The sequence below is a fragment of the Juglans regia genome, chromosome 16 (genome assembly GCF_001411555.2).
Source record: "Juglans regia cultivar Chandler chromosome 16, Walnut 2.0, whole genome shotgun sequence".
NCBI classification, from domain to species: Eukaryota; Viridiplantae; Streptophyta; class Magnoliopsida; order Fagales; family Juglandaceae; genus Juglans; species Juglans regia.
The window spans coordinates 21,637,809-21,664,764 of NC_049916.1; the positions used below are offsets into that span (position 1 = coordinate 21,637,809).

The following is a 26,956-nucleotide window of genomic DNA, read 5'->3' on the forward strand; positions in this document are numbered from 1 at the left end:
AGTATAATTGTAAAATATAAAAAAATAAAAATATTATTATTAAAAAAATAATATTATATTATTATTTTAATAAATTTAATAATTAATTTAATATAAAATTATAAATAAAAAATTTTTTTATTTATACAAAATATATACTTTTCATTAAATTTTAAAGAAATCCAATGGCAATGCCCAGGCAGAAAAACGTGCTAATAGACACGCACCAACCCACTCTACGTTGGATCTTGATACTCCGCTGAGCCAGTTCTGCTCGCTTTCCCATGCCTACAAAAAAACCAGTTAAATAGAGACAAGTGTGCATATTTAAGTGAGAAATAAAAAATTAAAAAAATGCGATCTCCAACCCTACCTATATCCAACGAGCCCTCGCATTCCTGATTGGGACAGCCATCCCCTTCAACCATGGCTTCCGCTGCTTCCACACCCACGATGCCACTCATGGGAGGAGGGGATGACCCAACTAGCAGTCTTCCTTTTTCTCCGTCCCTCGCGGTTGACAAAGCCTCATCCCCAAATCCCCTTCTACCGAGGGCCTTAACCCCCACCACGACGACCAGTTCTAGCTCCTATCAACAGAGGAGGCGCCGGATCGCGAGCGAAAACTCGCTGTCTTCACTCTCCGGCGGCGACGGACGCCGCCAGTCATTTGGCCGCGATGTGGTGCACGTTGCGGCCGAGACGTTCTTGCTGACCCGGTTGACTTTGGAGCTCCTGAGATATCTTGGGTACCATTTTTTAATTCTTTCACGTGGTTGTTTTTGTAGATTCTGAGAATTGCTCTGTTTTGCGATGGCAAGATTTCTTTTAGATTTAATAAGATAAGAATTATATTTGAAGGTAATCTTGATTTTCAGAGAACTTTTTGCATAAGTTTTTCTTGAGGATCGCCGGGGGGTATGGAGGGAAATGAGCCTACCGTATAAAAACTCACTAAATAGTTGACTCCTTATTTTTCCCCTTCATATATTTGTTCCATGTTTTACCTATCAAAAAACGTATTTGTTACATGTTTCCGGAAGACAATTGCTTTCAGTTCGAGATTTTGAGGTTTGAATTTCATCCTCTAAACTTGAAATAGCTGAGACTTCTAAGATCATGGATGGGAAGAGCAGTAATTTTGTTGCCAACCCTAAAAAGTTATTCTTAGCCACTTCTGATATGAGTAAGGGTAGGGGTTTATCAATCAGGGCCCTGCCTACTGGCAGGTTGTTTATTGTCACCTGTAGTTAATTTAGATGTTTTGTACTTGGGCTATGCCTCCTTTCCCTATGAATAAAATTTCTTGATTACCTATAAAAAAAAGAGGAAGAAGTTAATTTAGATGTTTTAGGACAGATAGTCAAAGCACAATCTTTTCCTCCACATGCTAAACATAACCCATATGATGTGGCACAGTATTTTTTAAGTACTGATATCGGAGAAAAAGAACGAGAAATTGCCTTTATATATAAATATGTGAGGAAATTTTGATCATGAAGTTTTAAAATGGAATAGAAATTTGTCCATGAAGGTTTAGTAGGCAATTGAGAGTACACATATCAAAAAGGTCGTTGAGGGACAGGAAATGTGGAAAGAACTTCGAGAGAGTTAGATACCTCGGTGGTTTGTTTCACAAGTAATTTCACCTGAAGGAATCAAGAAATGGACTCTATATGTGACTATGTGATATAGTTATGATTATGAAGGTCTAAACATCTACTGAAGTAGGCAATTGGAGTACACATACGATGTAGGCTCTCTAATAGGGATAGCAAAGGTGGGACGAACATCGAGAGTGTTTAGATGCCTTGAATGGTACTTTAAAAGTAATTGCACCTGAAGAAAATAAGAAGTGGACTGTATATGTGACTATGTGATAGAAATATGATGATGGACTAAACATGTGAAGTAGGCAATTAGACTACACATATGAAGTAGGCTCTCTTAGAGGGACAGGGAAGATGGGAAGAACATCGAGTGTTTAGATGACCTGAATGGTACTTTTAAAAGTAAATGCAACTGAAGAAAACAAGATGTGGCCTTTGTATGTGACTATGTGACACAATTATGGTGATGAAGGTCTAAACACATATGAAGTACGATAGTGACTCTACATGTATGAACTTGCCTCCCTAGGAGAGAGAGAGAGGAATGGTTGAGAACTGAGAAAGTTATAAAGGAGAAATAATCTAAAAAGGTTGGGACTATGTCAACTGGTTGGAGATGATAGAAAACCCTTGTCTATTTTGTGTGGGTTTTAACATGTAGGTCACTTAACCACCCTCAAACACTTTTACAGACACTGGAAGGAGGAAGGGAACACTTGTCGTAGCTCCAACTCCATTTTTGTGATCTTTTAAGTCCTTCAGGGATTTGGATTTTCGGTTTTACATACTTTAATGTTTATTTGAGATGCTTTATCAAGCCTATCTGTATTACCAGGTCAAGATGTGTTCTAATCATTTATTTTTATTCAGGGTAGGTTACAAATGGATTACAAGATTTCTTGCCCTTGGTTGTTACTCTTTGCTACTTTTCCCAGGTTTTCTTCAAGGTCTGTAATATTGAATATTCTGTTGTAATATTTTCATGCATATCAACTTTTTAATTGCCCAAAATTTAGGCGATGTATATTTTTGCAGTCATTTATGTAGCATGAGCTATCTCTGTCCAACTCAGTGGTGCATGACTAGTCTGCTTATCTTTTGCAGTAGGATATTACTATTTCTTCTCCCCTCAGGTTCGCAGAAGCATAGTTTATGGTGATCAGCCCAGAAATAGGTAATATTAATGAATTTTATACACCGTTTAATTTCATGGATGAGTGGCTTGAATTGTTTAAATTTGTTCTTCAGGCTGGATCTGTATCTACCCAAAAATAGTGAAGGGCTGAAGCCAGTCATTGCATTTGTAACAGGTGGAGCCTGGATTATTGGGTGAGAGATGCTTTCATTGATGGTTAATGAAGTTGCAGTAGGAAGTCTAATAAAATAGGAATAATAGCAGAAAAGTTTTTGGTTCTAGAAACTTGACTCTTAAGCAACAAATAGATTCGTCTGTTAAGTTATGCAATAAATATACAAAATATTACTAACATTGAAATTTAAAATGGCATTTGGTTAGTACTTGCATGAGAAGAGGAAGAAACAATAGCAGAAATGGGTACGAGTAGGTATATCTGGAATCAAGTTGCAAATTGAAAGAGACTATTCTGGGTTAAATGATTACATGTATGTTTGTTGTAAATATTAGAATCTTGTTTTGATTTTTTGTTCATGTAATTATAAAATTGGATTTAAGTTTCTTATTGGCTAGTCTTGTCGGATTCTGTTCATTTCAAAAAATTACTTGTTTTTTTTTTTACACCATATGCCTGCTTATCTATATGTTTTGAGAGTTTTTTTTATACAGTTACAAAGCATGGGGTTGTCTTTTAGGACAACAGTTATCAGAAAGAGACATCATTGTGGCATGCATAGATTACAGGTGATATGATTTACTCCAAGCAACAGCATATTGTTGTGCATAACCGATCTCATCTAGCCATCACAAACTATATTCTGGATGAAGTTCTCCTTTGCATTTATTGAGATTTGTTTGCTCATGACACTGCCTCTATATGATATTTATCACAAAAGCTGTAACATTCTATTTCTTGTAGGGACATTTATTTATCCCTAACTATTTCGTAGTAAGGTCACCAATATGCACATTTTATAGTGTAGTAATCATATATCTCAAGAAGCTCTTTTCCTCATTAAGAGGAAAATTAATCATTTTTCTCAAGGAGTATCTGCGCCCAAACCTTGGAAATCCAACTCTATGGAGATTTGTACTTAATTTACATTAAGCCATTCAGCTCACTATCTAGTACCAAACCTAGAGTATGATCCTTACCATACAAAACCTCAAGAACACAACATTTTCCTATCCTATGTCCATCAGAAGCAAATGTTACATATTCCTTGAACATGTCCTAACATCATTAAGATGTTTGCCTAAGCTCAAACTTCCTGGAAGAAGGAAAAAATACTGAAGTACCCCTAAAAAGTAAAGAATATTCTTTTAAATGTGGACCAACCTTGTCTCTTTGTGATGATGGTGTTGCCTGTATTTCAATTCCCCTCTAATGTGTTCTAATGCTATATATAAGATGCAGTTGACTGATCCAACAATCATTGATAGCTTAAAACCCTTAGGTATCACTTGCAGTTTCTTCTGTTTTAATGTTCTGTCTATAAAATCCAATTTCTATTTTTTTTTTTTTTAAAAAGTCTGCCTTGACTATGAGCTTACATATTGATTTTCTTTTTCATGGACATGGACAAGTAATATGCTTGCTTGAACATTCTTAGGCTGTAGATGTATTGTTGGGTGGTTTCTGGGTGAAGTGCATAAAATCTATCTACCTGTAATACCATTTCATTCTATCATGGGCTTTAGTTGACTATTGATGCAGGAATTTCCCTCAGGGGACCATGAGTGATATGGTAAAGGATACTTCCCAAGGTATCTCATTTGTGTGCAACAATATTGCTGAATATGGAGGTGATCCTGACAGGTAATAGATTATTCTCATTTTTATATAAACTTAAAGCATGAATTTATTGTTGGGAATAAAATGAGGTTTTGGAGTTGTTAACGAAGATGTTGCTTGCACTTCATTTGCGTAGGATATATCTAATGGGACAGTCAGCTGGTGCACATATTGGTGCTTGCACGATCTTGGATCAGGCAATTAAAGAAGCTGGTGAAGGGGAGAGCACTTCTTGGAGTGTCTCCCAGATAAAGGCTTATTTTGGTTTATCTGGAGGGTGAGTGTATGTTGCATTTTTTTAACCATATGGAGTTCTTTCTTGTAATTCAAGCACAATAGACAGACCCTATTACATGTTTCTTTTGATTTGACACTTCCCCTTAAAATGGATTATTAAGATGATCAACCATTTTGTCAGGAGATCATAATTGGTTGATTCAGGTTGTAATATCTGAAATTAGAGAGTTTTGGAATGTTGGGTCGTGCGGTGATTGCATGCATTTATTCAAGTGTGAACCCTTTTTTCTCCCATCATATCATTCCAGTCTGCTTCTTCTTTATCCTTTCCTTCCAAGTGTTTCTTCTGGAGTGTTACAGATTAAAGTGCAGAACTAAATGTGATATTGGGGTGTTAGGGTGAATCAACTATGTTGGCTTTGTCTTTGCCTAAGTTGAGCTTCAGGGCTTCATAGTTCAACTATATTTTAACCGAAATTTCTGTAAATCATGCTCATCCCAGTATAAATGACATAATTTGTTGGAGTTTGTAGTTGAAAACAAGATATGCTTATTTATAATTTTATAAGTGTGGGTTTACTTTTTTCGATTGGTGAGTAAGGAAAAAAGTGCTATGGTAAATAGTATTGTCTTATTCTAGTTATGATCTTTTCACCAATTACATTCTCTTTCAAGCATTTTTGCACCTTATGTTTCTTGTGTTTGAACTTGAAAGTTATGTTGATATTACAGTTATTGTAATGTCCATAAACAGGTACAATTTGCCTAATCTAGTAGATTACTTCCATAGTCGGGGTCTGTACCGATCCCTTTTTTTAAGGTAGGTGCCATCTTAATTTTCAAATAAATTATTGCAGTGCATGAAATATAGTTTGGTTTATACTTTTAGAAAAACAATATTTTCTTTATGATCTAATCTCTCCCAGTCACTTGTTTGAACTGATCACTTGATTTTATACAGCATAATGGAAGGGGAAGAATCCCTGCGACAATTCTCCCCCGAAGTAATGGTCCAGGACCCGAATGTTAGAAATGCCATGAACCTCTTACCACCTATTTTTTTATTTCATGGCAATGCAGATTACTCCATACCTTCAGGTGCCAGGTCTGAATCTGCTCTGGACTTAATTGTGTGACTGCATCTAATTACTTTTAAATCAAATGGTGTGCTAGGCTCACTGGGGTGTTGAGATAAGTTTTTATTGCTGACATTCTTGTTTTAAAGTAATAGTACTATAGTAGTGTCAATTTGTTTTGTATAGAAGTACTATACTGATGTCAAATTATTTAAGGCATTACTGCGCTAAAAGGCACGGTTGTCCTTCAGATCTTATGAGATATGATTGCATTGCTTTGGGTCCAGTGAGTAGTTATAAAGAGTTAAATCTCGATACAATCTATTAGCATCAGTACCTTACTAGATTCACTGACCATGGTATTAATGTTGAATGCGGGGATAACAGGCCACATGCTATATATATATATATATATTATTCCCCTTGAAAGTGTTTTTACTGAGTAGTTGTGGATACAGATATTTGCTGTAGATTACATGTTCATTCCTGATCTGCATTTTTAAAAACGTTTGCTTTCAAACGTCACTTTTGAAATAATAATAAATGTTATTAGTTTGTAATCAACAAGTATAATTAATTTGGGGTAGTAATGCCTTAAATAACAAGTATAGTTGATTTGAGATTAAGGAGTTATTCCTGGCGAGAAGCGCCGGAAATAGGATAGGAATTCAGGCATAGGGATAGGGAGCAGAGAGAGATAGAGAGAGAGAGAGAGAGACGGTCAAATAACCTGTCTGCCCTACCCATGTCACTTTCCATCCCTCTCCCACGTCCTCCCAACCAAACATGAGAAAAATGGTGTCTGCCCTACCCATCGCTTTGGCTTGCTTTGAGGTGGCTTCTTAATTCTTAGACCAGTGATCCCAAGATTTTGATGCTACTGGAGTTGTGATGCTTGGAGAGAGCACAAACTTGTGCCGTAGGCTCTAATTATCATCTTCTAATGAAGGCTCTTGTTTGATCTCTATGGCTTCTCAGTGGGGAATGGTGATTATAGCTCTATTGATATTTCTCATTTGCTTTTTGCCGATGATATTCTAATTTTTTGTGGAGCAAACCATGGGCACATTCAATCTTTGAGAGCTCTCCTCATTTGTTTTGAAGTTGTCTCCAGTTTGAGAGTGAATCTTTCAATGTTTGAATTGTTGCCGGTGGGAGTTGTCCCAAATGCAGCGAATCTAGCTTGACTCCTTGGAGGTAAGGTATCTTCTCTACCTATGAAGTATCTTGGCCTACTTTTGGGTGCTTCCTTCAAATTAGAGGGGATTTGGAATGTCGTGATTGAAAAGGTGGAACGTAAATTGGCTTCTTGGAAAAGGTTATACCTGTCTAAAGGGGGTAGGCTTACTTTAATTAAAGTACCATTTCTAATCTACCAACCTATTTCCTATCCTTGTTCCCTCTCTCTACAAAGATAGCCAGTCGTATTGAGAAGCTACAACGGGATTTCTTGTGGAGTGGGATGGACGACGAGTTCAAATTCCATCTGGTGAACTAGTCAACTTTTTTCACACCCATGTCTAGGGGTGGATTGGGGATCCGTAATTGATGAAAGTTCAATAAAGCTCTTTTGGGTAAATGGTTGGGGCGGTACCAACGAGAAAGGGGGGCCCTATGGAAGTCAATAATAGTATCGTAGGCAATCCTCAAGTGGCAGCAATATGGAAGATGACCCCTATATGTATGTGTTGGTGCATTTGGCAGGAGAGAAATGATAGGAGCTTTGAGGATCACGAGAGGACACTAGATGAGTTTAAAGTTTTCTTTTTTAAAACCTTGTTCTTATTTTTTTCATTGAATGTAATGGACTTAATAGTCCATGATTTTCAGCTTTCGGTTGTAAATCCTAGTTAGGTACTTCTCATGTATGCATCCTGTGTACTTGGCTATACCTCCTTTTCCTGTGAATAAAATTTCTTGATTACCTTTAAAAAAAAAAGTATCATCTTCTTTTGTGCAGTAAGAATTTTGCTGAAACGCTTCTCGGAGTCGGGGTAAAAGCTGAATACATTTTGTATGAAGGAAAGACTCACACTGATCTGTTTATTCAGGTAAGGGAGGACTTAAAATGCATCATTTTTAGTTTATTTTCTCAAGATGTTGCTTTTGTAGAATGGAGAAACCACTGAGGTGGTTCAAGTCATTCTTTTTGTCTATTAGGATGCTCCTTTAATTGACTGAGATTCTTCTTCTCTCGATGGGCTATAGTTTCTATGACAATTTTTTTTTTTTTTTAGAATCTATCTCATCCTCATTTTTCAAAACCATTCATTTTTTGTTCAATGCAACACTAAAACTTCTTCAAATCAATGCTTTTGTTCTTCCTGTTTCTTGAAGAAACTGGTTTTGGGTTCTTTCCTACCCTGAAATTAGGTTCAAGTCATCCTTTGCATAACCTTTCTCATTTTTGGAGCTCTTTCTTCAGCTACTTTGGCATGCATACTTATATATATATATATATATATATATATGCAAGTGACCGTTAATCTCAGTCCAATTATGTCAGTTACTGATTGAGGAAAATACAAAAAGGAACTCGGTTGATATATTTATATCCTTTCACATGCTACTCAGGACCCAATGAGAGGGGGTAGAGATCCGATGTTTGAAGATTTATTAGCCATCATTCATGCTGGTGATGCGGAGGCCCTACACAAAGATGAAGTGGCTCCTCCAAACAAACGCCTTCTACCTGAATTTATGTTGCAGTGGGCAAGCAGAGTCAGCCCATTCTAACCACATATTATATGGTCGATCCCTCAACTAACCTAAAAAGTACTTCAAAACCCATATATATTTTTGTTCATTCACCCACATACTGTATATACGTTAGAGTGATGGTTATATTTCTTATCCCCCCACCCTGGCGACGTACCGAAGCTCGGGGCCGGGGGGATTATTTCGCGAAACAGCTACTTGGTCATTTTAGTATATGTAATTTACAATAAAGTCGGGTGATTAAAAAAATGTGGAAGATAATTTATTATTATTATTAAAAAGAAACAGCATGACTGAGAAATAAAGAAGTTGATATACTTAGAAGATCATCGTTGTTATTGAAATAAGCTTAGCCTAGCTAAGACTTACATGGATATTAATTTCGTAGTACACAATTTAACTAAACCATAAGGGTATTAGAGAAATGTAAACTCTGATCTTCTTGTAGCTGCTTTTTGTACTCAGACATCACACAGGCTGTTTGGTTAGTGCTTTGTTGATTTGCCTCCTTTTCCCTACAAGCATCAGAACCTTTTTTCAATTACAAGATCAAGCACGCATGCATAAGAGTAATGAGTTTGTATTTTTTCCTTTTAATTGGAGATAAAATATTAATTTTGAAATTTGCACCCTGAAGTAAAATCCTAGCTCCGTCACTGATTGTAACCACTATTCTGGAGCGTATAAATTCGATTTCTTCAATCCAAAAGAGAGAGAGAGAGAGAGAGAACGCATCTCTGCAGGGTGCCATGCATGCATGACATATACCTTCTTCTTTGGTTCCGGAGGCGCCTTTGGTGCGGCTTTCTTTGCACCGGACTTGGATGCTGGAGCTTTGGTTGCATTATCACTGGGCTTGGCTGCAGGCTCCTTCTTCACCTGCCCAGATGATTGAGTGCTCACTGTTTTTTCAGCCTTCACTGATGCCATTTTTCTGATCTCAAGATCTGTCTAAAACAAACGAGATGTAGTACTGGAAAATGAAAGTTTTTATCGATCTAACTCGGTGGTCTCGATTAATGTCTTCTTCCAAACATGCTCTTTTATAGCAGAGTTCCAAGACTGCTGCATGCGAGCAGAAGAATTCGAATCATCAGTAGTGACAGTTAAAAGATGACAAGGCCAATTAGGGAATGGTGGCATTTGGAGAGAATGGAACAAATGATTTGGAGAGCACTTGATCATGAAAGGCTTTAGTATCAGATGCTCCGCTTAGTAATTTTTTTCCTGACACGCCATGCATGGTATATACTGCTTTTATTACTATTATACATTACAGAATAAAAATCATATTCATCGATCATTCTTTAATTTATCGTTTGTTAATGCGACGTCGACTACAGAAAAATTCTTTGATATATTTTACGCCTAATGATTTGATGTCACGTTAAAAGAATTAAAAGCTAACATTTGTCCAAATTATAATATATATATATATATGCCTTCACACACACTTTCTAACATGGTTTTGATGCTTTTTATGCATGGTTTATAACTGATGCTACAAGAATTTGCATCTTTTTAAAAAATATAATATAAAAATTGTCTTCAAAAACCTTATGATCCTACTCATCTTCCGACTGATCATGCATGATGGTTGCAGTGAATCGAAGATTAGAATCAAAGTCTCACAAATAAACACCACCCGTTTTAGATGATCTGTAGTAGCTAACTCATGAGTATTCTATAATTAATAGAGTTGGAGCAGGAGTTAAAAAAAGGAGGGAGATGGCGTTATATATATAGAGAGTTAAGGAAACAAGAATTTAGGCCATCCTGCATGGATATTGTAGAAAGAGCGGTGCTACTCTGCCACTCAGAGTCTACCGCTCTATCTTACCGTTAGTTTAAATTTTTATTTTATTTTTTATTCATATTTTTTTATCATTTTAAAATATTTTTTAAAAATATAAAAAAATATATCAATTAATATACTAATAGTCACTTCTTTAACTATTAAGTGAAGAAAAAAAATTAAAATACATGATGTGTCAAAATGAGAGGACAAATTGAGTGAACAAATTAAAGTAGCATTTTTCTTGTAGAAATCAACTAGGATATAAATGCTGCATCATCGATGAGAATCCTGGATGTAGATGTCGCACTGTTGGAGACTTATTAAGGGAGGAGATGAAAATATATAAATGGGTAAAGTTTGTCGAAAAGATAAATATTACTTATCATCCTTACACCACACATTATCATATGATTTATTATTTTTGTCATTCTATTTATATATAAAAATTTACACATCAGTATGCGTGTTTTTTTTTCAGAGAAATAGACTTCATTTATTTATGAAAGTGAAATTATAGTTGTGACCTAATACATACAGGAAAAAACTCATATTACAAGTCAACTACTCACGGTTAGGACTTCACCAATATACAAATTCTTTTGTGACTGGTTTGGTCTTAACTTTTATAACTTTCTATAGACAAACCATCTGAGAGACTACACTCTATCTAAAACAGAGATTTCAAATCCCACCTCTAGAGGAGGAGAGAACTTTCACTCTATGGACAAAAAAACTAAGAGACTATTTCTTTTTTATTTTTAACTAAATAAAAGGAAATAACAATAAACATAAAGATAGATGTGAAAATGACGAACAACTAGAGATCCAAATTTTCATCTTGAAGGAAAGCGAAATACAAAAAAAAATAAGAGACTGTGGTGGCGCGTGAGGGACACGTGCCACATTAGGAGTGTGGCGGCCAGTCAAGTCTAATGAAACCGAGATCCCTGGTCCTAGAAACTTCGCACATGGTAGCAGTAGAAGTTTCTTGGTGCAGTGGCACGTGGATCTCATGCGCTGCTATGACCCGCGCATGTGACTCACGCGTCGCTCCGTTCAACGAAAGCCTTAGGCCGTTCAAAGGATTGGCAACCTAAGAATCCTGCGAAGGGGCCCGTGGTGGTTGACAGGCTTCGAAAAATAACAAATTGGTATTTCACCATACTTTGGACGGAAAAACAAATAAAACTGGAAAATAAAGAGCTACACAGCCTCTGGTCTAACCAGATGGAGGGAGGGAGGAGCCGAAGCTCCACCTCCTGGGTTGGGTTTTTGCTGGGGCGGATCTTTGAAGAGAAAATGGAGAGAGCTTTTAGTTAGGGTTTCTGCTCTGTGAAGTATGCGTGTGTTTAAATAAAAGGACGAAAATGATAAATCACATATTAATGTGCGGTGTGTGAAAAATAATAGCATTTTCTAAAAATACTTTAATATAAAACTTCTAGATAAGCAAATTGTATCAGCTTTAGATTCTTTTACCTTACTTTTTAAGTCTTCTGACGCAAACCCAAACGGCCATAAGTTAATATATACATCGGAGTACCGGACCATAAACGCACATGCATGTGGTTTGTATTCTGCATAATAATTGATCTTATACTCTAATTTTTAACTTTCTAAACCATATAACTCATCTTAGGATGCTGATGTACTCTGCCGTCCAACATGTACCGTTATACGTGTCTATGGTGTATTGTACTTTTTCTAAAAAAATATTTTTTAACATCTTTAAACATTTCAAAATATATATACTAATATATTAATAGTCACTTATTTAATTATTAAAAATAAAATAAAATAAAATAAAATGCATAAGCAGTCAAAACCAAGGGCAAATTAACTAGCATTTTCCTTCATCTTATTTATTTTTCTTATCAATCCATATATTTTCAGTGTTGATCAATCCATATATAACCTTTTGGAAAATACAAATCTGGCATTAAACAGTTCAAAAGGACAGAAAAAAAATAATTTTTAAACACTAAGGCCACTTTTGTTTTTGCAAATAAGATGAAATGAGATAAGTTTAGATTAAAGTTAAAAGTTGAATAAATTTTGTTAGAATAAATTTTTTTAATATTATTTTTGTTTTGAAATTTAAAAAAAAATGAATTTTTTATTTTATTTTATATGAGAATTTAAAAAGATTGTAACGATGAGATGAAATGAGTTGAGAGAAATTATAAAAACAAATTAGGCCTAATTGTATTTAAAGTTGTATGTAAGTAGTAAACTCTATCACTTTTGTTATTTAATTTGTTTAGCCAATGAGTGGTAAGTTATTATTTGAAAGTTTTAGTCATGTTCTTGTGATTTGAATATCTGAAAACTATTAATTTAACATCTTTAAATAATTAATTTTTTAATAGTAGATCTTATTTTTTTAAAAATAATTACGTAATTTTTACGCACTTTAAAGTTGTATGTAGAATTTTTTTTTTTTATCCTCTGCTAACTAGAAAGACTGATCATGACATGGATTTATAGATCACAATATATATATATATATATATATATATGTGATATACATGTAATATAGGAATGATAAGTAGAATTTGTTATAATAACTTTCTAAAATTTATGTGTTACCTTCTTCAGCCTGGAGACTGAAGCTTTGGGTGTGGGCCGGGCAGGGTTGTGGGTCTTGGCCGTTTGAAGGTGTGGGAAGGGCTGTGGATTTCTCAGACTTGAGGGATATAATATGCCATTTTTTTAATTAATTTCTGGGCTCTTCTATCAAAGGCAAAGTGTTGAGAATTATGATTATCACGAATTTCGAGAAAGAAGATATGATAATAATATGATAAATTAGGAAAAAAAAGTCCAAGCAAAATGGTTTTATATTTATTTTTTAAATGCTTTCTAGGAAAAAACTTCATCGAGCCAAATAGATTTCAACTCGACTTAATTTTTTTCCTTTTTGTACGTATTAGATGAGCAGAATATGATGTCGTTAATAATGGAGAGAAATATCAATCGCTTTCAATATTTCAAGATAAATAATATGAAACAAATTAATTAATATGCATATTCTATTCCCGCAAAGAGAGGTTCTTCAACTTCCGGCCCTTGATCATCACTTGCTGCCGAAAAAAAAAAGATTAACTCATTAAAATAATGGAAAATATTTAGTTTAAAAAAAATTATAAAAATAAATTTATAAATTGACGTAAAATATTATATTATAAAATCTAAAACATATTAATTAAGATCTTATTGCAGATAACATAAATCACAGCATATATGCGCGCAATACATTTTATTAATTTGATGATCATCATCACACATACACACCTGAGATATTTTACATAAATAAAAGCCCATGCAACTACATGGTTGTACGTGCAATTAGGGAACCTTCTTCCATAGCTAATTAATTCCTTTTTTTATTTTTTCTTGGCGTCTTAAGTTTTACTTATTTATAAGTTGCCATACTGATATATTATCTTACACGTACGAAGTCCCTTATAAATTGCACTATCCTTCTTAATTAATTAATTCTCACTCGTGATAAATAGTAACATCTGGTGTTTGCTGATCAAACTCTTCTGCAAATGCTCTTTCTTTAGAACCGTGGACATGATCATCGGTGTAAGCTGAGACATTAGGTCTGGGTTCGAAGTCCTTGATAAACTTCTTCTCTGATTCATGACCAACATCATCATCGCCATCGTACGCTGAGACATTGGGTCTAGGCTCGAAATCCTTAACAAAAGTACGCTGCTTGTGATCATGATCAGCTTTATGCTTGAAATCCTCGACAATTAGCTGGTCTAATTTGTTGATCTCTACTCCCAGCTCAGACGTGTGACAGTCATCGGCATTCTTGTTGAGTTGAGATGGCGAGGAATCTAGAGGAACAAGGACTTGAAGTGCTTCCGGCATGGGCTGTTCTTTCATAACACTAATCCAATATTCTCCAAGATCCTTTCTTGCTTCTATGCTATGATCTGCAGCAATCTGCTCCACAAAATATACAAAAGAAAACTCAGAAATTATTATTTTATCTAGACCTGCATGATTGCATCTAATTAATATATATTCAAACACAGGACTGAAATAATTAATTTCCTTACCAAGAGAACTGAGAAGATCAAGGCCATCACGAGCCATGCAATACGAGAATTCATCATGTCTCTTAGATCTATAAATGTATCGCAGCTCGTACGTACAAAGCTCTTGTTAATGATATTGTTTTGTTGTCTGCATATATAGAGCACCTATATGTTCTTGGTATTTATAGACAGCATTCGAAGAGAATCATTCATGTCTTTGAAAAGGATTGAAATCCTCAGGACTAGCGATGAGGACCACCGCATTGAACCTAATCTACTCAATTATTATATAGAACTGGCATTAGTCTATTAATAATTAGACTATTACGAATGATGGCCGAGGAAGTGGAACCATTGGTTTTGATTTTGGAAAAACGGGTCTTGGATACATAATAATCATGACAAAATTATTCTATCATATTCTTAATTGGGTAATGCTAATGTGCCGATTAGTTTTGACCGTTGGGCATGTCCACTAGTATAAATTTTATTTTTTATTTTTTTTATTTTTTTATTCTTTACATGTTTTTAACATATTTAAATATTTTTTAAAAATAAAAAAATATACCAATACACTAATAGTCACTTTCTTAATCAATAAGTAAAAAAAAAAATTAAAAAACATTAAATACAAGAACAATCAAAATGAGGGAGCAAAATGAGGCGACATAATAACATTATTCTTCTTGTTTATTGCTATGGTTAATAAATAAGTAAATAATGATATATAATATAATTTGCAAGGCAAAAATTAATTTGTAAAAAATAAAAATTATGAGAGGTTTGCATGGTTGCACTTGTGAGTTTCACTTGCATCTAAAATCATACAAGCATCAGCAAACTGCACAAGCTACATTTGTGATAGATTATTTGCGACGATAACGACGATTATTTACGATAAAAACAGACTCATTTTGACAGGAAATAACCATTTGTGTTGAAAATAACTGGCCACAAATAAATAATTTTCTTGTAGTAATAAGTAATTATCTAGTACGATGAAGTCATTAATTTTAAATTTAGCAAGTTATTCCTCTCGTTATATTAATAAAAGAGACGAAGGAATCGTAAGTTTAATTGTTACATATGATCACAAACACATGTTGTGAAAGAAAACAATGTGTCATGGAAGATAATTACGAAAAATTATATATCTTAGCTAGTATGCAATTATTTACGTTGTAGCCCACATTCATTGCTATTTTATCTCTAACTACTAGGAGATCATGATGACATGTTCGTGATCAGGATTAGAATCCACATGAATCTCTATCTTTCCTTTATCAACAACATATCAGTTGAATTACAAGTTAATCGGAAAAAATTAAAATAAAAGGCAAAAGAGGTTATTAAAGTATGGTAAGCATTATTATTTTGAAAGTCAGAATAGACAAGAGAGGCATGATTGCCAAAAAATAATGACAGATAATCACAAGTTTTAGGTGATTAACATATATATACTCAAAAGGCCGGGTTTATAAAAACCCCAATGAATATTCCAAACAAGTTATCATTTATCGTTTTTTTTTTTTAAGATTTAACTATTAGAAAAAAAAAAAAAAAAAAAAAAAAAACCAAGGGCTCTAGATCTGATTTTCATCGGATGAGGAAGCATATTTCTCTCTCTCATTTCCCTCCTTCTTCTATCTACTCACATTGTCTATCAAGTTAGTTCTTTTGGTTTACTTTTATTTTGCTTCATTCAAGACCGAAAATGATAGATTTACTACTTTTCAGCAACTCCTGAGAGACACGTGCAATATAAGCAAACTCTCAGGTAGCAAATCGTTCGGAGAAAAATAGCAGTTTTACAAAAATCAACGTGGAACCTATTAATGAATTTGCTCCTTTCGGCCAACCCTCGAGGGAAAAGTAAGTGCTAAAATTCCTTTCGGTTTCATTAATGAAAATATCTCAACAATTAATAGATTAGGCCTTGTTTGCATTCAAAATCTACCTCAACTCATCTCATCTCATCATTACAACTTTCTCAAATTTTCACACAAAATATAATAAACAATTCAACTTTTTCAAATCCTAAAACAACTTTTTCAAATTCTCAAACAAAATATAATAAATAATTCAACTTTTCTTCTACTATTCACAAACTATCTCAACTCATCTCTGAATCCAAACCACTCCTAAATTGTACAAACATCAAACATGTTTTAAATCATTGCCGACTATTTAAGGTATATATAATACTCTAGCAAAATAAATATCATATTACAAAAGAAATAATAGTTTGAAATGGAGGGGATGGAGTATATTTTTTCCATTTAATACTTTGCTTTTCTTTTTCTTTTTTTTCTTTTCGATTTGGGGAGGTACAGGCGCACATGAGGGTGTTACATTAATCGTGTTTAGTCCACCACATTATCATGATGATCGATAGAGATTAAAGGATCAACCAAAATGATTGACCTGTGGGGAAAATATAGTATTATAAAAATAAAAGTTAGATATAAAGCAAGATTCTCATCAATTATTTCTTAAAATATTCATTACTTTAAATATTATTTTATAAATAATCTTACAATTTGATCACATTTTTCTTTCTTTCATGAGAATATTAATCAAAGCCTAAGTCCTCATTAAAACAAAATCAGTACTCTTTTGTTTTTAGCAGTTGTAAGCATCAAATTAACCTCGATCTTAAAAATTTGCATAAAACATAATTCACTGCATATGTCTATTTTAAAAAAAAAAAAATTAATACAAGTTTCAAGAGATATTAACCAGGCGCATAATTAACTAAGAGAAATATCAATTTCAATCTCCAGTGAATAATTAAGATTTAAGATAGCTAAATATATCAAGTAAAAGGGCTCCTAAACATGATCTAATTACATTCGATTTAAGAAACATAAAAAAGTGATTTAGTGGAGGCAAATCAAGAACCCTAGAATTAATTAGGAGGACAATAAATAATGCAATAATTGATATTGGTGATCCCAACTTGGGGTAATTTGGGGCCCTTTTTTACCTTCTTAATCATATATAAAAGTATTAGGAGTGGACATGTCATGTGCAAGATCAGCCATTCATCAATATTAATTACTTTGTTTTGTAGCACATAAAACACATGGCGGCGTGTCTATCCTTATCTGTGGTGCGTGCCAATCGATCGAATTGAGTTCTTCTTGTCATCATGCTAATCATGACATATTAATTATATGGTCGTGATCAACCATTAATTTTCCTAGGAATTTGCCGTATAATTCATGCATGAACCCAAAAATGGGCGTATACGTATATTTCCGTTTTCGTGCACTTATATATAATACTGCCATTTTTCTCTTTTGGGTCGAAGCTTAAATTTGGCATGCAATTGATGACGTCTACTATATATATATACATGATATACCTGCATCTTGACACAATTGATATATCATGATCATGATCAATTCGAGAATTAATTAGGTGATCTGCATGGGGATCAATATGACTGACTCTTGTAATTTTAATGCCTTTTTTTTAGACTTTTGCTAATTAATTAAACCCACTTTTGTTCTAAAGAAACCCACTTTCGATACACACACACACACACACACACTAATATTAATTGCCCTGATCTCAAAGAAATTGCCCTTGATTTTCCAAGGAATATTCTACGTTTAATAATTTAGGTAAATGCCAAAAACCAGATGATGATCACCTAGCTAGAAAGCTTGACTGATCAGTACATGGATATATAGATCAGAAGCTGCATGCAGCTTCTTATTATATATATATATATATATATATATATATATATATATTTATATATATATATATATGTAAATAATTAATAATATTGATAATTAAGCAATATTGTTGAGGCAGACCGACCAGAATGAATTGATGTATTATATGATCTTTATGATGATGGACCCTTAATTCAAACCCCCCATGCCTTCATGTCTTCCTCATTTATTCTACTTTGTCATCGGCTGCATATAAGCTAATTAATCATGCTTACTTGCCTCCTGCTGATCCCTACCTATATATTAAACCGTCAAAAAATAAATAAATGCTATTTACTATACATCCCATGATAAATTAAATCGTGTAAAGTTTGAAAACTGCATTGTTGTGTGTGTGTATGCTTAAAAGACAGCTTATGCATGCGTTATCTTCTGTACAACACTTTCATATCTATATAAATATATATATATATATATATATCCTATTTTCATCGCACGGATTTGATGTATTGATTATTATTATTCATTAATATCTTCATATATATCAACTTTTAATTTTTAAAATAACAAATTCAAAAGTTGATGGATAATATCACATTTATGCAATAAGATTAGTGAGTAATATTTTATCCCTTTTATTCATCATCCTTACACCACACACCACAGTACTTGAATTTTTTTTTTTTTTTTGTCTTGCTAAACTAAATGAATTATTATATTCATCATCCATACACCATAGATTTGGTAAGAAACAAAATATATATGTGGTATGTAGTGCAGGAATGATGAATATAATTTTTCATAATATTTTTATGAGTATAATTTTTCATAATATTTTTCTAAAATTTATATGTTTCCTTCTTTGGCCTGGAGATTGAAGCTTTGGGTGTGGACAGGGTTGTGGGTCCTGGTGAAGGTGTGGGAAGGGCTGTGGATTTCTCAGACTTGAGAGATATATGCCATTTTTAATTTCTGAGTATTTTTCAAGAGTGTAGCTCCCAACCGGTCGGGTGCCAAAATTAATTTCACACCGACCAATCATGAAGAGCCATGTAAGCCTCCCACAAAAGTTCCTCTTGAACCCGCATACAGGTGATCACCAATTTGTTTCTCTCCTATTCTTTCTTCCTTCTTTCGCTCCCTCTCCCTCCCCCATCTGCACTCGACGGACGACGCCCCTAAAAAAAGTCCCTCCCCCATCTGGACTACGACGGACGACGCCCCAAAAAAGTCCCTCCCCCATTTGCAATCGACGGACAACGCCACTAAAAAAGGTCCCTCCCCCAGCTGCAATCGACCTTCTTTGCCCCAAAATAAAAATCCCTCTCCTACCTGCAATCGAGCTTCCTTGTTACCTCCTATGTTCTTCTCATTTTCTCTGCTTTTACTTATAAAAGCCATGCACAATGTATAGAAGGGAGATAGCAGCAGTGAGTATATCGAATTGGCCGGACAAACATTTGGATTTCGTCTATTATTTTTCACTTATCCACCACTCATTTGATGCCGAAGTACAAATTAAATCTATAACTAATGGTATAACCTGTGACAAACAACAGCCATGCACGATGAGTCAATGTCCAGAATTCACATCCCCAACTCTTGAAGCTGCATCTGAATTAAATTTGGACCTATCTCAGTAGGCCAAAAAAGCATCTTCTTTCCATCCCCAAAAGAAGATTGATTAACACCATCCGCACCAATCTTAAATCTGAAGCATGTCTCGTCAACCCTCTTAATCCTCACACCCTTCTATTCCATTAACTTTGCTACCATATACACAAAATGAATTCCATCTTCAGGCAACGCCACTTTCCTCGAGTCATCCACCATTGCATTGCTATGATCATAGACAATAAATCATCAACCCAAAATTTCTCGGCAGAAGATAAACCTCAAACATAAAAAAGTTTAAAGCTCTTCCCAACATAGAAATCATAGGTGGGATCAATGGTCTCGAGAAATAGGTCACTATGAATGAGAAGGGTTACAGGGGGAAGGAGAAGAGGAAAGAGGAAAAAGAGAGGGGTTTACGTGCATCTGTGCTTATTATAATCTCAATAAGCTGCCGACATGTTTATTTTTTACTGGTGGGTGTGAAAACGAAAGATATACCCAACCGGCCTCAAGATTTTTCCATTCTTCAAAGGCAAAGGGTTGAGAATATTCATGATTATCACGAATTCCGAGAAAGAAGATATGACAATAATATGATAAATCAGGAAAAAAAAGTCCAAGCAAAATGGTTTTACATTTATTTTTTAAATGCTTTCTAAGAAAAAACTTCATATATCGAGCTAAATAGATTTCAACTCGTCTTAATATTTTCCTTTTTGTACGTATTACATGAGCAGAATATGATGTCAATAATGGAGAGAAATAATCGCTCGCTTTCAATATTTCTAGATAAATAATATGAAACAAATTAAAATCGTTCGATATATAATTGAAGACCATATATATATGCATCTATTCCCGCAAAGAGAGGTTCAACTTCCCCTTCATCACTTGCTGCCGAGAGAGAGAGATCAGAGAGAGTAGATATATTCATTTCCCAACTCATTAAAAAAGAATTTTGGAAAATATTTAGTTTACAATTTTTTTTTTATAAAAATAAATTAACTTACAAATTAACATAAAATGTTATATTATAAAATTATATTTATTATAAAATCTAAAGTATTATATCATATTAATTTATGAATTTAATTTTATAAAATCTCTTTAAATTAGGATATTTCTCTTAAAAGAACTTCCAGTACAGCTTCTTCAGTTCTTTTATGTGAGATTTAATATTGGAGAGACAAAGTTCTGCACCAAGTTGCCAACTGATCGATCCAGTGGGAATATGCATGCTTGATTTCACAAGTAGCCAGTGGGAATAGTACTGATGGATCGAGAAGTACTTCTAACCACTCCACTTCATAGGGGGTTGAAAATGGAGATCATAGGGTTGAAGATTTTATTAAAAATTTAACGCACTCTTAATTAATATCATATTGCAGATAACATAAATCACAGCAAGCATTAATACATTTTATTTGATGATCATCATCACACTTACACACTTAAGTAAGATATATATTTTACGTAAATAAAAGCCCATGCGTGCAATATTTAGGGAATCTTCTTCCATAGCTAATTCCTTTTTTCTTTTTTCTTGGCATCTTATTTTTTACTTATTTATAAGCTGCCGTACTGATATATTATCTTACACGTACGAAGTCCCTAATAAATTGCACTATCCTTCTTAATTAATTAATTCTCACTCGTGATAAATAGTAGCATCTGGTGTTTGCTGATCAAATTCTTCTGCAAATGCTCTTTCTTTAGAACTGTGGACATGATCATCAGTGTAAGCTGAGACATTAGGTCTGGGTTCGAAGTCCTTGATAAACTTCTTCTCTGATTCATGACCAACATCATTATCGCCATCGTATGCTGAGACATTTGGTCTAGGCTCGAAATCCTTGACAAAACGCTGCTTGTGATGATCATGATCAGCTTTATGCTTGAAATCCTCGACAAGCTGGTCTAATTTGTTGATCTCTGCGCCCAGCTCAGGCGTGTGACAGTCATCGGCATTCTTGTTGAGTTGAGATGGTGAGGAATCCAGAGGAACAAGGACTTGAAGTGCTTCCGGCATGGGCTCTTCTTTCATAACACTAATCCAATATTCTCCAGGATCCTTTCTTGCTTCTATACTATGATCTGTAGCAATCTTCTCCGCAAAATATACAAAAGAAAACTCAGAACTTATTATTTTATCTAGACCTGCATCTAATTAATATATATTCAAACACAGGACTGAAATAATTAATTTCCTTACCAAGAGAACTGAGAAGATCAAGGCCATCACGAGCCATGCAATACGAGAATTCATCATGTCTGTTGGATCTATAAATGTAGCGCAGCTCGTACGTACAAAGCTCTTGTTAATGATATTGTTTTGTTATCTGCATATATAGAGCACCTATATGTTCTTGGTATTTATAGACAGCATTCGAAGAGAATCATTCATGTCTTTGAAAAGGATTGAAATCCTCAGGACTCGCGATGAGGAGCACCGCATTGAACCTAATCTACTGATCAATGATTATATAGAACTGGTATTATTCTATTAATATTTAGACTATTACGAATGATGGCCGGGGAAGTGGAAACCATTTCTTTTGATTTTGGAAAAACGGGTCTTATATTTGAGATTGGTTGACAAAATTTTGCAAAGGATGGGATGAAGTCATTAATTTTCTTTATATTAATATTAGAAGAGATGAAGGAATCGTAAATTTAATCGTTACATATATATGACAAACACATGTTGTGAAAGAAAACGATGTGTCATGGAAGATAATTACGAAAAAAATATATATCTTAGTATGCAATTATTTACGTTGTACAGTAAGATTGTAGATGCCAACAACAAATTCAAATTAAAGAAAAATACCCACATTCATTGCTATTTTATCTCTACTAGGAGAGCATGACATGTTCGTGAGGATTAGAATCCACAAAACTACTGATCAGTTGAATTACAAGTTAATCAGAATAAATAAATAAATAAAAAGGCAAAAGAGGTTTTTAAAGTATGGCCGTAAGCATTATTATTTTGAAAGTCAGAATAGACAAAAGAGGCATGATTGCCAAAAAATAATGACAAATATTCACAAGTTTTAGGTGATTAAAATATGTATATATATATATATATATACTCAAAAGGCCGGGTGATAAAAATCCCAGCTGTGAATATTTCAAACAAGTTACCATTTATCGTTGTTTTTTTTTTTTTTTGTAAGATTTAAGTATTAGAAAAAAAAAAAAAAACCAAGGCCCATAGATCTGATCTTCCCCGGAGGTGGAGATCTATTGTTCCCTCTCCTTTCCCTCATTCCTCCATCCACCCACCTTGTTAATCAAGTTAGTTTTTTTTTTTTTTTTTAGTTTTATTTTGCTTCATTCAAGGTCGAAAAAGAAAGATTTACAACTTTCTGGCAATTCCTGAGAGACACGTGCAGCACAAGCAGACTCCTAGGCCGCAAATTGTTCAGAGGAAAGTGGCACTTTTGCGAAAATCACTGCACGTGGTCCTCACGCTCCACCCACATCTACGCGTAGTCCTCAGGCTCCACCCCTTCCGATAACTCTTCTCGCCACACTAGCCAGATCACCGGACTCGCTACCACCAGATCTTTCAGATCTGATCTTTGTGGTTGAAAAGAGACAAGCGTGTTACCTTCACACGCCGTCACAGATTTCGAATCTACCGAAATTGGTTCAAACTATAATATGTTCTTTTTTGTATCTATCTTACTACTTTCATTTTTGGTTTCCTTATTGTTAATTAAAATAAAATAAAAAAGAGTTTGTCTCTCGAACTTTTGTCTATATAGGTTGAGTCCTCTCTTTCTATGAAGGGTGAGGTTGAGTCTCTGTTTAGGCAGAGAGTGTTGTCTGTTTGACGTTCGTCTATAGATAGTATCATGGATAATGAAGACCAGACCAGTGACAAAAGGAATATTATACCAGTAGAGCTCCAAATACATTATTTTAGTTTATGATATAATATTTGATATAAAGACATCCTAGAATATATCCGGTTATGGATGTAAGTTTTTTGATGAATGAATGATGACAATTTCCCTTAAAAAAAAAAAAAGTGTAAGGATTGCTGTTAAGACATATGGCCAACATAATTTGTTGAACCTATTAATGGATTTTCTCCTTTCGGCCAACCCTCAAGGAAAAAGTAAGTGTTAAATGCGTCATATTATCATCACCTTTTCTTGTTCGGTTTCATTAATGAAAATATCTCAACAATTAATTAAGTAAATTGTACAAACATCAAACATGTTTTAAATCATGGACTAATTAAGTTATAATACTCTAGCAAAATAAATATCATATTACAAAAGAAATCATATATAGTTTGAAGTGGGGATCAGGGGATGGAGTATATTTTTTCCATTTAATACTTTTCTTTTCTTTTTTTCTTTTTGATTTGCGGAGGTACAGGCGCATTGGGTGTTACATTAATCGTGTTTAGTCCACCACATTATCATGATGATCGATAGAGATTAAAGGATCAACCAAAATGATTGACCTGTGGGGAAAATATAGTATTATAAAAATAAAAGTTAGATATAAAGCAAGATTCTCATCAATTATTTCTTAAAATATTCATTACTTTAAATATTATTTTATAAATAATCTTACAATTTGATCACATTTTTCTTTCTCTCTTTCATTAGAATATTCAAAGCCCAAGTCCTTATTAAAACAAAATCAGTACTCTTTCGTTTTTGGCATGTTGTAAGTATCAAAACCTCTTAAAAATCTGCATAAACATAATTCACTTCATATGTCTATTTAAAAAAAAAATTAAAAATTAATACAAGTTTCAAGAGATCATATTAACAGAAATATCAATCTCAATGTCCAGTGAATAATTAAGATAGCTAAATCAAGTAAAACTAGGGCTCCTAAACATGATCTAATTACTTTCGATTTAAGAAACATAAAAAAAGTGATTTAGTGGTAATTTGGGGCCCTTCTTGACTTTCTTAATCAGATATAAAAGTATTTGGAGAGGCCACCCTCCCCTTCTTATAAACCAAATTAGCTAGAAAAGGATTTAATTTCTCAGGGGACATGTCATGTTCAAGAGCCATTCATCAATAATTACTTTGTTTCGTAGCACATAAAACTCATGCATGGCGTGTCTATCCTTATCTGTGGTGCCAATCGATGAGTTGAGTTCTTGTCAGCACACTACAAGAAATAACGCATTTTCCAGCGATTTTACTATCGCCGCAAAAAAAATCGCTGCAATTAACCCTTATTTGCGGCAATTCTCTTATTGTCGCTGAAATCTAAAGCAATGAATAAGAAATCTGATGTTGCAATTACTGTTCACTCATTTGCGGCGATTATTTGATCTTTTGCGGCGATTAAAAAATCGCCGCAAAATATATCAGAAACTGTAGCCATATTTTAATTGTGGCGAATGGGAAAATCTCCATGATAGCTAATTTTGCGGCGAATAAAAAACGCTGGAAATAGTCTTCTAGAAAATTTAGGCCTTTCCCAACGATTTTAATATCGTTGCAACAAAAATACCACTAATAAACATTATTACCAACGATTTCTAAGTCGCTGCTTGCTTTCCTTCTCAAATTTTTCAACTGATGGAAAAGAAATTACTTTTACTTTTTGCAGCGATTTTAATATCGTCGCAAATTGAACAACAAAGACTATTTGCGACAAAAATATTCACCGTATTTTCGCCGCAAGAGCATATCTAATAAATTATATACTATTAGCGGCAAATCAAAATCACCGGAAAAGTGAAATTAAATTTAAACAACCCGCCTTACCATTTCCCTCATTTCTTTCCCTCTCCTTCCCAATCCCTCTTCTCCCTCAACCCACGCTGTAGCATCCTGTATTTTAGTATATTTTTATTGAATGATTACTTTTATTTTATTCAAAAATTTATTCTCTTATTTTAAATTGGTTGGATTTTTAATGAGTTTATTTTTATGATTTTAATTTGGTGAAAATTATTTTTATGTGCTTTCTTAATATTTATTTATTGTTATGCATTTAAATTTTTTTTCATATTTACTTAATTACTGTGGTATTTAATTATTTCAATTTGACTTTACCATTACGTTTAAATTATTATATTTAACTTGTGGTTTTGAAATCGTTTCCGTTGGATCATTTTTGTGACCCAAATTATGAGAATTGGACCTCATCTCTTTTCCCTCCATTTTTTTTTCCTCTCCTTTTCTTTTCTCTTTCTTTTCTTTTTCCTTATTTCTCCTTCGGTTCTCTTCCCGCGCGCGACCCAGCTCCCCCTCCCTCTCTCCGTCCGTTTCCTTCTTCACCACCCAGCGCCGCCGTGAGACGGCGGTGGCCGTCACCGCCCAGCCCGTCAGCTTCCCCAGCCGCCGGCGACCCTACCCCACCAACCTCAGCTCCATTCGCGCCGCCGTTAGCCACCACGAGCCCATTGAAGCCGCGACACTCTTTCCGCCGCTGCGCCGCCGTCGCACCACCATTGGCCACCATCTTCTCACCACTTCATTCTCGACTTCCTAGCAACCCATTGCACCCAACCCCACCTCCGATCCGTCACCGGTGAAGCACAACCAACTCCATTGCCGATTTTGGTGTTTTTGGCCTTCTACCGCCTCCCACGCCGCCACTCACGGCCAACCTTCACCACCACTAATTTCACCGACCTCCCTAGGCCCTACCCTATCAATTTTGGGTCTTTGTTTGCCTCCGTTGAAAAGTGGGTATTTGTGACCCGGCATAGATCAATACCAACGATTTTGGTGTTCTGCAGCTGTTTTCCCAGCGATTAAAACATCGCCGAAAAAGGTCAATACCAGCGATTTTGTGTCGCCACAACTGAGGTCACAAAACCAAAAATTCAATTGCAGCGATGTTTAAATCGCTGGTATTGATCTATGCCGGCGCACTTTTAATCGCCGGAAAAGATATTTCAAAGTCATTTAGTTAATTGTGGCGATTTCAAAAAATCGCTGGGATTGACCTTTTCCGGCGATGTTTCCTCTTTTAGCGACAACGTTAAATCGCTGGAATTAATATTTCCCAACGATTAACAACTGAATCGCATCGTGCAATTGCGGCGATAGAGATACTATTTGCGGCGAATAAATATCGCTGGGAAAAAAAATATTTGCTTGCGATTTTTGGCTTCCGTTGGAGTAGATCAAAAGTGGAGATTTAATACCGGCGAACTTACAGCGATTTATAAATCGCTGGGATAGGTATATTCATTTCCCCTTCATCACTTGCTGCCGAGAGAGAGAGATCAGAGAGAGTAGATATATTCA

The 26,956-nt window shown here is 34.5% G+C and overlaps 3 protein-coding genes and 1 long non-coding RNA gene across 4 annotated transcripts; 1 reads left to right on the forward strand and 3 right to left on the reverse strand.

The window, feature by feature from the left end:
* Positions 1-309: 309 nt before the first annotated feature.
* LOC109015070 (probable isoprenylcysteine alpha-carbonyl methylesterase ICMEL1) lies at positions 310-8,930 on the forward strand. Its single transcript, XM_018997560.2, has 11 exons — positions 310-728; positions 2,460-2,536; positions 2,694-2,763; positions 2,838-2,918; positions 3,394-3,468; positions 4,442-4,543; positions 4,656-4,796; positions 5,511-5,576; positions 5,718-5,861; positions 7,793-7,883; positions 8,407-8,930. Exons 1-11 carry the CDS (start codon positions 406-408, stop codon positions 8,566-8,568), a joined length of 1,332 nt encoding a protein of 443 aa, XP_018853105.1. The 5' UTR covers positions 310-405; the 3' UTR covers positions 8,569-8,930.
* Positions 8,866-9,657, reverse strand: LOC109015079. The gene is made up of 2 exons (XR_001999832.2): positions 9,319-9,657; positions 8,866-9,065 (listed from the first exon to the last, which is right to left on the reverse strand). It is a non-coding gene; the product is annotated as an uncharacterized LOC109015079 (long non-coding RNA).
* Positions 9,658-13,571: 3,914 nt separating this feature from the next.
* LOC109015093 (organ-specific protein S2-like) lies at positions 13,572-14,548 on the reverse strand. Its single transcript, XM_018997577.2, has 2 exons — positions 14,425-14,548; positions 13,572-14,308 (listed from the first exon to the last, which is right to left on the reverse strand). Exons 1-2 carry the CDS (start codon positions 14,479-14,481, stop codon positions 13,850-13,852), a joined length of 516 nt encoding a protein of 171 aa, XP_018853122.1. The 5' UTR covers positions 14,482-14,548; the 3' UTR covers positions 13,572-13,849.
* A 6,559-nt stretch (positions 14,549-21,107) lies between these two features.
* LOC108999767 (organ-specific protein S2-like) lies at positions 21,108-22,053 on the reverse strand. The gene is made up of 2 exons (XM_018976672.2): positions 21,919-22,053; positions 21,108-21,810 (listed from the first exon to the last, which is right to left on the reverse strand). Exons 1-2 carry the CDS (start codon positions 21,973-21,975, stop codon positions 21,355-21,357), a joined length of 513 nt encoding a protein of 170 aa, XP_018832217.1. The 5' UTR covers positions 21,976-22,053; the 3' UTR covers positions 21,108-21,354.
* Positions 22,054-26,956: the final 4,903 nt, after the last annotated feature.

Bases quoted from the DNA above. Each gene is read 5' to 3' on its own strand.
- LOC109015070 (XM_018997560.2), top strand. From the start codon at position 406: ATGGCTTCCGCTGCTTCCACACCCACGATGCCACTCATGGGAGGAGGG. The intron at 4,544-4,655 runs GTAATAGATTAT...TCATTTGCGTAG, and splicing joins TATGGAGGTGATCCTGACAG to GATATATCTAATGGGACAGT. The intron at 5,577-5,717 runs GTAGGTGCCATC...GATTTTATACAG, and splicing joins TACCGATCCCTTTTTTTAAG to CATAATGGAAGGGGAAGAAT.
- LOC109015093 (XM_018997577.2), bottom strand. From the start codon at position 14,481: ATGATGAATTCTCGTATTGCATGGCTCGTGATGGCCTTGATCTTCTCA. The intron at 14,309-14,424 runs GTAAGGAAATTA...TTTGTGGAGCAG, and splicing joins TGATCTTCTCAGTTCTCTTG to ATTGCTGCAGATCATAGCAT.
- LOC108999767 (XM_018976672.2), bottom strand. From the start codon at position 21,975: ATGATGAATTCTCGTATTGCATGGCTCGTGATGGCCTTGATCTTCTCA. The intron at 21,811-21,918 runs GTAAGGAAATTA...TTTGCGGAGAAG, and splicing joins TGATCTTCTCAGTTCTCTTG to ATTGCTACAGATCATAGTAT.